At 38.2% G+C, this 12,439-nt stretch overlaps 1 protein-coding gene across 5 annotated transcripts in view; it reads right to left on the bottom strand.

The window, feature by feature from the left end:
* The window catches only part of arnt2 (aryl-hydrocarbon receptor nuclear translocator 2), a 129,618-nt gene that overhangs the window by 111,888 nt on the left and 5,291 nt on the right, over window positions 1-12,439 (bottom strand). For all 5 annotated transcript variants that reach the window (XR_014536402.1, XM_083559156.1, XM_083559158.1 and 2 more), the window contains exon 2: window positions 5,473-5,587. Coding sequence is in view for 4 of the 5 variants with exons in the window: in XM_083559156.1 (XP_083415282.1) it covers window positions 5,473-5,587 (115 nt within the window). In the remaining variant the exon portion in view is untranslated. The remainder of the gene's footprint in view (window positions 1-5,472; window positions 5,588-12,439) is intronic.

Here is a 12,439-nt window from a genome sequence, read left to right as displayed (position 1 = left end):
AACAAGTGGGACACAATCATGAAGTGGAACGAAATTTATTGGATATTTCTAACTTTTTTAACAAATAAAAAAATGAAAAATTGGGCATGCAGAATTATTCAGCCCCCTTATAGCTTACAGCTGTAAGTCACTTGGGGTATGTCTCTATCAGTTTTGCACATCGAGAGACTGAAATTTTTGCCTATTCCTCCTTGCAAAACAGCTCGAGTTCAGTGAGGTTGAATGAAGAGCATTTGTGAACAGCAGTTTTCAGTTCTTTCCACAGATTGGATTCAGGTCTGGACTTTGACTTGGCCATTCTAACACCTGGATATGTTTATTTGTGAACCATTCCATTGTAGATTTTGCTTTATGTTTTGGATCATTGTCGTGTTGGAAGACAAATCTCCGTCCCAGTCTCAGGTCTTTTGCAGAGTCCATCAGGTTTTCTTCCAGAATGGTCCTGTATTTGGCTTCATCCATCTTCCCATCAATTTTAACCATCTTTCCTGTCACTGCTGAAGAAAAGCAGGCCCAAACCATGATGCTGCCACCACCATGTTTGACAGTGGGGATGGTGTGTTCAGGGTGATGAGCTGTGTTGCTTTTACGCCAAACATAACGTTTTGCATTGTTGCCAAAAAGTTCGATTTTGGTTTCATCTGACCAGAGCACCTTCTTCCACATGTTTGGTGTGTCTCCCAGGTGGCTTGTGGCAAACTTTAAACGACACTTTTTATGGATATCTTTAAGAAATGGCTTTCTTCTTGCCACTCTTCCATAAAGGCCAGATTTGTGCAGTATACGACTGATTGTTGTCCTCCCACCTCAGCTGTAGATCTCTGCAGTTCATCCAGAGTGATCATGGGCGTCTTGGCTGCATCTCTGATCAGTCGTCTCCTTGTATAAACTGTAAGTTTAGAGGGACAGCCAGGTCTTGGTAGATTTGCAGTGGTCTGATACTTCTTCCATTTCAATATTATCGCTTGCACAGTGCTCCTTGGGATGTTTAAAGCTTGGGAAATCTTTTTGTATCCAAATCCGGCTTTAAACCTCTCCACAACAGTATCTCGGACCTGCCTGGTGTGTTCCTTGTTCTTCATGATGCTCTCTGCGCTTTAAACGGACCTCTGAGACTATCACAGTGCAGGTGCATTTATACGGAGACTTGATTACACACAGGTGGATTCTATTTATCATTATTAGTCATTTAGGTCAACATTGGATCATTCAGAGATCCTCACTGAACTTCTGGAGAGAGTTTGCTGCACTGAAAGTAAAGGGGCTGAATAATTTTGCACACCCAATTTTTCAGTTTTTTATATTTGTTAAAAAAGTTTGAAATATCCAATAAATTTCGTTCCACTTCATGATTGTGTCCAACTTGTTGTTGATTCTTCAAAAAACATAACAGTTTCATATCTTTATGTTTGAAGCCTGAAATGTGGCAAAAGGTCGCAAAGTTCAAGGGGGCCGAATACTTTCGCAAGGCACTGTGTATAACCCCAAAATCAGCAAGCTGTGATGCACTCTGTTTTCTATCATAGATAGCATCATAGATAGCATGAGTCAGCAAATTGTGGTGCTGTAGCTCTCCAGAGGAATCAGACGAGACAGGTTGGCCATTTCATCACACACATTAATGAGCTGTACTGGCCATGTTTATAACCAGTTCTTGATAGCTAGTTAACCACTGTATACCAAGAACACTATAATACCTGCCATTATGGAGAAGCTCTGATCCAGTCTCCAGTTAGCACAATTTTACGTCATTTATTTAATTTCATTCATTTAGACCCTCATGCTTGCCCATTTTTCCCGCTTCCAATATTCACTTTCTGCCTATCATATCCCACCCCTTGACAGGTGCTTGAATGGTTTCAATGTTATGACTGAATGGTGCATCCACTTTTACATGATGTTCAAAATTTTTAAACTAGCGTAAAAAAATCAACAAATAAACAGACCAACTTTTCTGTACCTCTTCAACTTCCAGCCTAAAGGTCAATAATTGATTTACAGTTATCCATAGACATGCTGCTGAAGTGCAGACATGTCACTGATGAAAGTGTCACCGATGCCAGCATGTGGGCGACTAAAATGTTGTATCTATGGAAACCGCATGCATATGAGTGTTTTCACAGTTTTAATGTGATTAATAGGAATAAAAGCAACTGTTCCGTTTAGACAGGACATTCTGAACACCATATGGTACATCAAAACAACAATCTCCGTCTCTTAAAGTGTGTGTGTGTGTGTGTGTTGTCTCAATGTGTGTTGGGTTAAAAACCCAGGCAAAATGAACTATTAAACCATGGATGCGTCATTCTATGCACAATGATTAATCAATTGAAATATCCATCTGGAAGCAGTGTGACTAATTGTTTTTGTGTGTGTTTTTTTGTTTTTAATGAAAGATTTAGGGTCATATCAAAATTATAATCATGCAATGAGGAGGATCGGAACATCATCCTCAACAGCTCTACGGATCGTCAGATATCAATCCGGCATTGACATCCACATAGTGACAGGCCTGGGTTTCACTTCTGAAGTTGTCCATTATATTAGAGGTGTTTTGGCAAACAACTGAAAGACATTGTGTTCTGCGTCCATATGGACAAAAGTAATGAGAGCCCTGTCTTTTCCAATCATATGTGGTTCTTTTCCAAACTGTTACCACAAAGTTGGAGGCACACAATTTTATAGGCTGTTTTTGAATGTGGTAACATTAAATAATCCCTACAAATGAACTAGAAGACCCCTGTGTACAAAGCAAGCTCCATAAAGCTCCTATTGTAGAGCTATAAACCCTGACCTAGAGAACACCTTTGGGATGAATTTGGAATCCCAAAGCTACATCAGAACCTGACCTAACAGAACCTGACTGAATGAGCATCTCCACAACCACACTGCAAAATGTAGTGGAAGATCTTCCACAAAGAGGGAAAGATCTTCCACTAAAAGTTGTTATAACAGCAATTGTTGACTAAATGTGGAATGGGATGTTCGAAAACCGCATATGAATGGGTCAGGTGTCCTTAAAACCTATGTCCATATAGTTTAAAAAAAGAATATTTCTCTCCAATCCTGAACTTTTCATGAACAACAGATCATATTTAACAAATGTAAATAAAATAAATTAACTCTACATTAAAAAATCATAAACACCTTGGCTCTGCTTCACAGAATCCTAGAAGTCCTGGACCCTGTTTTGAGCAGATGGTACATTCATTCTGATTCTGATCAAGGCTGGTGCTACCCCTGATATAATAACTTAGGATCAGATTGATGTGTCTATGTTAATTTTTGTGGAAAATATTGCACAGGCAATGTAGTTTATTTTTTGGAGGGATGTAAACAGCTAACATGACTGAATGGGGACAAGAGTTACTTTAAATGCCTCTTTATTAATAATTAGTTTATATTTATATAATGTTTAAAGTGGGAATATTTTGTTTCTCAATGGAGGTTTATTTAAACACTACTGACTAGAGTCATGAACTCTGATAAGTACAGGTGAGAAATGAATTACTATCCTAGAGTACAGTGACTAACCTGGCTCTTAACCTATTAGTCATGAAGTAGTTTCTAGAATGTCTAGAAATTTCTAGAAGCTCCATGTAATGTATGTTACTATATAACTTCCTGGAAAAGTTGCTTGTCCAGAAAACCAATTGTACTGCAATCGATTTGAAATACAGTGTCATATAGGTCCATCATCATTAACAGAATGTTTATAATGTAAACTTGACTAACTGAACCTCATCAACATATGTTCTTCTTAAATTCTGAAATCACAAAGAGATTCAAGGGTCAAGGTTTAGAAGAATACGTGCTGGTTGAATTTTCCTTCACTCTACACAATTACTTTCTAATAAATTCAGGGTTTTTTTTGTTATTATTATATTTAAATAGCTTTCCTGTGACTTACACCATTGTGTGCTTGAAATGTGGTGATGCTATTTTGGAAAATGGATTATTAATAGAATTTGGGCCTTGGTGTAACAGACTGTGTTAATGCCACAATGACAATTAGTCATAGTCAAGTAATAGAGTCAAATTAAAGGACAAGGTCATTACATATTCTAAAAGTAAAACATAAATAAATAATTGAATAGATTTTTGGCTGTCAGAAAGCCCCATATTTTGAGAATTATGCAAATATAGTTTGAATTTGACATGGGATGCAAACAAATACTTCTCTGTCTGTTGTGTCTCGGTATCATTTGACCTGTTACAGAACTGCGTGTGACTCGATAAGCCACAAATTTTCGAGTCACGAAAAATTAGAAGCACAGCTCATTCATGTGTAGAAAACTGGACTAAATGAACTATGGTTATTTGGTTTTGCAGATGTTTATCTACTTTGCTACGGGTTTTGTCTCGGCCAACTAAAATTCTTCATATCCAGAAATCAGTCTGTGAGTCGGTGACACCGTTTTATATATTCCACATTCCAGTTCTCATCACTAATCCAAACAGCAGCGAAGAACTTGGCTCAACACATATTTTCCACTGATACTAGTATAAATAAATCAAATAACTGGTGAGAGCAACTATAACTCTCCCACATACCAAACTCATACAAAAAATTATCTTGGTCACAATTAAAATTGGCTGGTTTTATAGTAACCTTATGTGTTGCATAATCAGGCTGCATCTGTTGTCTATTTCAGTGCATGTTGGCTGTTACATTAGCTAAATCAAGTTTATCTCACAGCTCTACGATCTCTATCAAATGCTACCCAGTCACTACGCAGCCATCTGTTAACTTCTGAAGAGGGCAATTCAAAAAGAGCAATGGCTCTCTATATGTGTGTCAAAAGTACCACATGTAAGTCCTCATCCTTCTGGACTATTAGCTGCCATACAATCAAAGAAACTTGGACAGCAGAAAGATTTGGAAAGCCTAGGCTTTGGACACACTGCTTATCAGTTAAAAAGAATTAAGTGTTTAGGCCTGGCTGGTGCTAATGAGATTTACAGCCACTGAGATCCAACAAGCTGGAAAGCTCACACTGATTTAATTACGGTTCTTTAATAAAGTGAAAGGTTGCCTAATGGTGTTCAGATCTAATAGAACTGGAGAAAATGGCTGCATCCTGTAACAACGTAGATTTATGGCAAATCAGCGCAGGAACAGTGTAAAAAATACAATTAGTGCCAGGAGGGAAAGATATACAGTATCCCAACCAAAGTTGGCATGATGTTTGACCTGTAAGCATTCTCCAGAGTTACTGTACTCGCACACATATGAAATATTAAATAATGAGAAAATCAATACGATATAGCGGGTGACAGAAAGTCCTGGAGGTAGAAAATCAGACCCTGTTCGATTTCCTTGAAATTGAATTCGCGAGACATAATATAATTACAAAACACTTGATTCCAAACCACGGATGACTAATCAGTTCGGGTAAGTCACTGCCCCATACAGTACATCATGGCATCATCTTGTCAATGAGCTCAAAATTCAAAAGACGGGTTACTTACCCTGTAGATCTCCTCTTGCCCCCTCGTCCTGGCATGTTGCCCCCCATTCTCACCTGCCCTGCACCCACAACAGCACCTGCCATGGTTACTGGACCAGGCAGATCTGTGCCCATCTCTATAAAAGAAACCACAAAATAGAGTTAGAGACATTACGTTAAACAGTAATACAGTACATTTGCAAATTATTGCTAATTCTCGAGAAATGAAAGTAAATGAAAGTGCGCTAGCTAGCAATAAGAGGCAAAACATGACTGGCCCTGTTGTTACTGAATGTCTGTAATGTCCTTGTTCAACATTGAATTTATTTGTGATGTCACACTCCACAAGGGTAATGCTCTTATAAAAGCAGGCCCTCAAGTTTCTATATTTTGATTTTGTTGTGATAGACATAGCATTTTACGAAGAAGATTGTTGTATACACAGAGCTGTTCAAGCGTACTAAACTAATACACCTGAATGCTCAAAAATACTATTCAGTAGTACATTCAAAAGTTACCAGGATCTGCAATAAGCATTTGCTCATTATATATGCTAGCTGGAGGCACCCTATTGCCCCTATCTAAGCCCCACCCCTGCTCCAAACAACATACATTAGTCAACCTGTAATGCATGCACTGACACACTGATCACGGACTAAACTACTGTTCTGGGAAAAATATTGACAGCTTTAATGTAACACGTGCATGCCAAAGTCGTATAAAAGCTCACGCTACAATGCCTCGGGTCAAACGTATCTAATGAGGCCAACAAAGTCTGGCGCTCGCCTCTAAGCGCACAAAATTCCCATTCATATTTTATGTGGTGTATATAAGAATTTTTCAGACTCCCATAATATATACACAGGCACGAGCAGACTCATATCCACACTTCAGATTTAATTTTAGGTTTCCTGCGAGCGCTCGTTCGGCTTGTGCTTAATCAGCTGTAACTAACACAGCCGACACATTCTAAAAATCCCTTACACACACAAACACTTCATCTTTAGGTCTTTTTCACATCACGTTTTTTGCAGGGTCTGGATTTGAGTGAAATTGATACTTTTAGCTCATGTGGTTTGGTTTCACACCACACATAATAACAGAAAGAGCACCTCAATCAAACAGTGTTGGACTTGTTGATTTGGTGTGCACCAAGTGTGACTATTGGGTTTTCACTTTTTTTAGAAGAAGGCAGAGCGGAAAAATGCACCAGGGTTCGATTTAAATAGGCTTAATACTGAGTATGTGTTCTTGCTTTGGCTAGAGTAGGAGTAAACACACAATATTACTTTAGTACACCTTTACAAGACACAATATAGCTTTTATGTTCAGGCTGTTAAAAAGTTATAGTCATATTTACACACACTTCAGTCAATTGCATGTTGTGATTATATAGAGATACCGAAAAGATAAAAAGGGACAAAAAAAACCCAAAAAACTTTTTTTGGACATTTTACAATTATAAGCTAACCAGCTAAGTGCAATCAGGGACAGATATATTTCTCCTCAAAACAGTGAACATTTACAGTTATTATTTATACCTGTTTACACAAGTATTTGCTTATTTACTCATTTAGTTTTACATATTTTTTTGCTGTTGCAATAGGCAGCCATGTTGAGTCAGCTTCAATGGTTAAACTCAGTGGAACTCAGAGTTCAGGACACCATTCCAGACTCCTTAGTCAGAATTCTGATTTGAGGTTTTCTGTTTTTTTATCGTTCTGATTCTGAGCATTCTGAATTACAGGAATTATGAGATTTGCAGCCTCTCTGTGAATGCAGTAATCGTCTCATAATAGTCTGGTATGTTTCTTTATTAAATGTGGCTAGGACTTGCCTACTTTTACAAAAAAGGGCATTTGACCCACAGTGAAATCACGCAACGGCAGACCTTTTCCAGTGCGTGTCGATCAACACGCAAGAATCCTATTCATCCGCTGCCAACTCTTTCAGAGAACTTAAATAACTTTTTTTAATCCAGTAATTTTGTCTTGATCTAAGAAACCTATTGTGTTCAAAAGTCTGTCATCTCTGTAACCAAGACTGGTGCCAATATTCTGATGCTTGTGGCCAGAAACTCACGAAACACCATGATAAGCCAGAGCTGAAACTGTTTATAATATGAAATAACAGCTTTATTAATAATAAATGTATTAACTGGATTTAAAACAATTTTAGATTCCGATCTAGGATTCATTGGGTAGTTTTTCAGATCGACAGATCTCTGAAGCACTATGGATTGGGTAATATGAAAGAATAATCACATCATGTGACGACATATCTATTATAAGTCCTATAGACTTCAAACCTTTTTTTTAAACTTTTTTTTTTTTTTACTTTTTTTAAAAAAAATTTGTGCCACGGACCAGTTTAATGTCAGACAATATGTTCACGGACCGGCCTTTAAGGTGTGGCGGATAAATACAACAAAATAAAATGTTGTATTTAAAAACAAAAACTGGTATTTTCTAAATATAATAATAAACGTGAATCCACTGTGTTATTTTTTGTTAATTTTGCTCGCTTAGGGGTTTGAATTTAGCGCTAATGTATTATGCGTTACCGGCCGGAGCAGCCTCTTTAAGAAGGTAGTGGATGTCGGTAAGACATGTGACCGACATGCATGAAGAGTGCAGATAATAAATAAAACTAAAATAATGTAAGTTATGTATTCTTTCTGTGCGGCCCAGTACCATTTGACCCAGTTGGCCCGGGGGTTGGGGACCACTGCCATAAACCATTGGTTCTTAAACTTTTTGGGGCCAGGGACTCAGATCAACAATCGAGAAGAAGTTCACGTGTTCATGTCATCAAATATAGTGAGAGGGCAGACACCGGAAACACTACGAGCACCATGCGTGCTTCAGTACGGCTACTAGACATCTTTAATAGCCATCTTTTGTCGGTTAATACATACTGTGTTATACAGTGAATAACACTGATTAACACTTCATCGTGGCACCTGTTAGTGTGTGAGATATATTAAGTAGCTAGTGAAATTTGTTCTCAAATTTTGACCTGTTAGAAGCAGGAAAATGGGCGAGCAGAAGGATTTGATCGAGATTGACAAAGGCCAAATTCTGATGGCTAGACGACTGGGGCAGAGCATCTCCAAAACTGCAGCTCTTGTGCTCAGTGGTCCAAGGAAGGAACCGTGGTGAACCAGCAACAGGGTCATGTGAAGCCAAGGCTTATTAATAATTTTTTTATGCCCGGATCTGGTAATTCTGTTCAAATTGCCAGAATTCTGAAAATCATAGAAATTACAGAGCTTTTAGCTGCTTTCACTTAAAATTACAGTATGATATATTATTAAAGTTTTTATTAAGATAAACCTATAAACAATGTCATATAACAGAAATTTCGATAATAGCACAAAATCAATATTGGAACAATCAACAATGGGTAGACTCTGGCTGGCAATACTATAAAATCATGCAGTAAAAGCTAATATTGGTGTTCGCTAAACTGCTAACACTCCCTCCAAAAAACAACCACACGATATTGTTCACCATCTATGCATTATTAGGTAAAGCCTCATATATATATATATATATAAGTTTTTGCCTGAAATAAACACACTCTCAAAACACTATACACTGCCTTCGCTCTCTGATTGCTTAACGCTCTCCACATCCTTCTGACCTTGCCGGGATCCTCAGGTCAAACTCATTAATCCGTCTTGTGAGACTGAAATGTGGCGACGGCTTCCTGTCTCCTTTTTATTCACCTCTACACTAACTGCTCTAGACACCCACCATCCCCATCCCCCTCTCCATTCCTAAAACGATCCTAACAGCAAAAGGCCTTGTTCTGTTCTCCACAGAGCCACCGCGCACCACATGAGCTCCCTCAGGTCTTCTACAGCGGATCAGGGTCATTGTTTATGCGTAGTCAAATGTGAACTCTGGCAGGAAACGTGATGGTATTCCCAACAAAATTAAAATGCATGGTTCTCTCTGTCTCAGTTGTCTGTGAATCACTAATGATCACAGCTTGATTATTAAACAAAAACTGCTTCGGGAATCGTGCGTCAGAGCTGATTGCCAGCATCGCCCCACCCCCAACAAACCACCAGTCAAATGACAAAGCATAGCATGAACATGCTACAAAAAACAATAGCAACATCACAGAAATTGTCTCTTCACTAAAAAAATTTCATTCAGATGAAACCACTAAAACCATTAACTAAATAGTGCTGTTACGCGGTGTGTTTGTGTCAAAACCCACTGCAAAATATTTGTGAAATCTGGACGCTTAATGATGTCCTAATGGTCCTTATTGGTACCAGTAGAAAGCACCATGTGATCTTAAAATTACCAGAGGTTTTCTATTTGTCCTTGTGATCCAGACATAACATGCCACCTAAAGTGGGCAACAAATTACAAGTAGAAGCCTGCATAGGCTATTCCGATTTCCATTAAAACCAACACAATTTCCATTATAACCAATTAAGCCATAACAAATTCCATTAAGAGGTTTTTATCGTTTAGTTTTTTCAGCAGGGAAGTGTCAGGGTGTTTCCACATTAGGCAAAATTGCTCCAGTGTCCAGTTTGAATTGTAAGAATCAAAATGAACAGAATCGGTTTCTCGTTTGGTATACATCTTTATCTGTTCCAAACTTCCATATTGTTTACTTAATCATACCAAATTCATTTGCACAACAGACGAAGCCTTTCCTGCTTATATAGGGGTATCCAAACATAAGTACATCTGAACATCAAACCATTTATCGAACCTTGTTTGATAAATGGGAAGAATATAATTTCCCCATCAACCTTTTTTCCACAGCCGAACTTCTTCGTTCTACTTGCCGTAAATACTCCTGGGGAAGTTGAGATGTTTAGTGAGGTTTTTTTTCATGCTTAATAGGTTCGTTCCACTCAATTACAGCTTGCTGTTTTAACCAATACAACCCCGCCTCATTTGGTTTTACGACCGGCTTTTGTTTAAAAGATCTGGCTTCACAAGATATTCATTAAAAAGCAGTATCTGAGCATACTACATATTTGGGAAAGACCCTGATCCTGTCTGTGATCCCAGTATATTATATATGTATATTCCTCACTAATCTTGAAAAAAAATGTCAGACTCCAGATTTTTTTCTGGGTTATTTGCGCTTAGATGTTCCCCCTTTTTTTCGTAACTGCACAGCTCAGCCAGTATTCCCAGGTTTATACTGCACTCGTTCTAACACACTATTTTTTCTTGTATCCCTGAGACGTCACAAATACTTTTCAGGGCTTGTGTAATTGGAATTGTAAAGGAAGAAATCTATTTAACTGTTTCCCATTTTTGGTAAATCCCATTCCAAATGATGCATTTTCTTCATTTCTCTTAACAGCGGTTACTTGTGGACATTAATTCTAATAAGAACTCTTTTCAAACACACACAGGCCTCCGGGTAAAGAGTGCAAATCCCGGGACGCCCCGGCCTTTTGTTTATAACGTTACACACAGCCACCAAGCTTTCTCCGAAAGAAAGCTGCAGACAGTCGGCAAACAGAATCTAATCAATAATATCTATAATCTCAAACCACAGTCTTGGTGAAATGTTTACACCGGGACAGCACATGCTTAATGTTTGAGAATGTAAGTGCTGAGGTCTCTGGATTGCTCAAGCCAAGCCTGACGTGAGCTGGCTGACTTTTAAACACAGTGTCCTTCAGTCCCCCAGTCGACGTCTGACTCCACGCAGAATGCTCCTGCGCATTCCTAATCGCCCTCGCTGGCTCGGGGCCTCAGCCAGGTGCTAATAAGGCTTGCATTCTTTATTCATCCCGCGTCATTTGCATTTCCAATGAGTCGGTGCGGGAAAAACTCACCGCGTTAATGGGTTCAGCAAAATGGCTAAAACAGAGGACGCTTTCTCATCACGTTTTGTTTCACAACCCACTCTTTTTTTTCCCCCTTAATATAATCGTATATAAAAAATGAAATCCGAGTTTCATGATAGACGTTATTCATTTTCCTTGCCCAAAGAACACTTGCATATTTGGCAGAAATATCATGCGACTTCAATGATCATTTCTTCGCTGCTCCCAATGGAGAAAAATGACTAATTAAAGGCAAACTTATCATTTAGAATAACAAGCCAGGTTGTACTTCAAAAAAACATCAAATGAAAACACATTTTACGGTTTAAATATTTGTAAAACATATTCTGAAATATTAAAAAATTCCGTTGCGTGTATAAAACTAAAATTCTTTTTCACACATCGCTGACCTTTCATTTCTGCCAAGTTCCAATACACCACCTGCTACATAATACAAGCTAGAAGGTTGTAAAAGACATGCTGTTAGCTGCTTCTACTCTTATTGATTTGCCTTTTCCTGTATTTTCAAATGTTTTTTATACAATGCCATATATGTTGGGCTATTTTTTGGGTTTGAAAAATAGAAATCAACCACATTTCTGACTGAATAATGAAAGGATTTTTCAGATATGTTTTCAGCCCTACACCCACACACACCCACAAAACACATTTATATTGACTGTAGAACAAAATCAAACCAAACTGAATACCAAAGCCATTAAAGTGACTGACATTTATCTAATTTATACAACTGAGCAATTGAGGGCAGTTAAGGGCTTTACTCAGGGTGGTGCTGGGGTTTGAGTTCAGGACATTTCTTAAGTCCAAAACAGTAATCACTGAGCCACTACTTCAGACTTCTTGTCTACTTCTACTTCTTCTTCAGACTTCTACTTGAAATTTACATTTAAAAATAAATACCTCTGGCTGGACTACTTCTCTGGCACAGCTACTTCTGCTCCATCTCCTGTAAAACTCTCTTTTTTATTTTTTATTTTGGAAATAAGTCGATCGGGGAAAAAAAAGCCTTCAACATGATCGATATAACAGAAATGTGCCATGGTGAAGAAGCACTTTAATCCGTGTGCGGGTGTTTAATTTTCTGCTTGATGTGCTCCTTATGCTTACCAGTCAGCCTACAATTATTGACTTGGCCTCAGGAAATAGGGAT

This window comes from Silurus aristotelis (genome assembly GCF_946808225.1).
Source record: "Silurus aristotelis genome assembly, chromosome: 13".
NCBI lineage: Eukaryota > Metazoa > Chordata > Actinopteri > Siluriformes > Siluridae > Silurus > Silurus aristotelis.
This window is presented reverse-complemented; position numbering and strand designations above follow the sequence as displayed.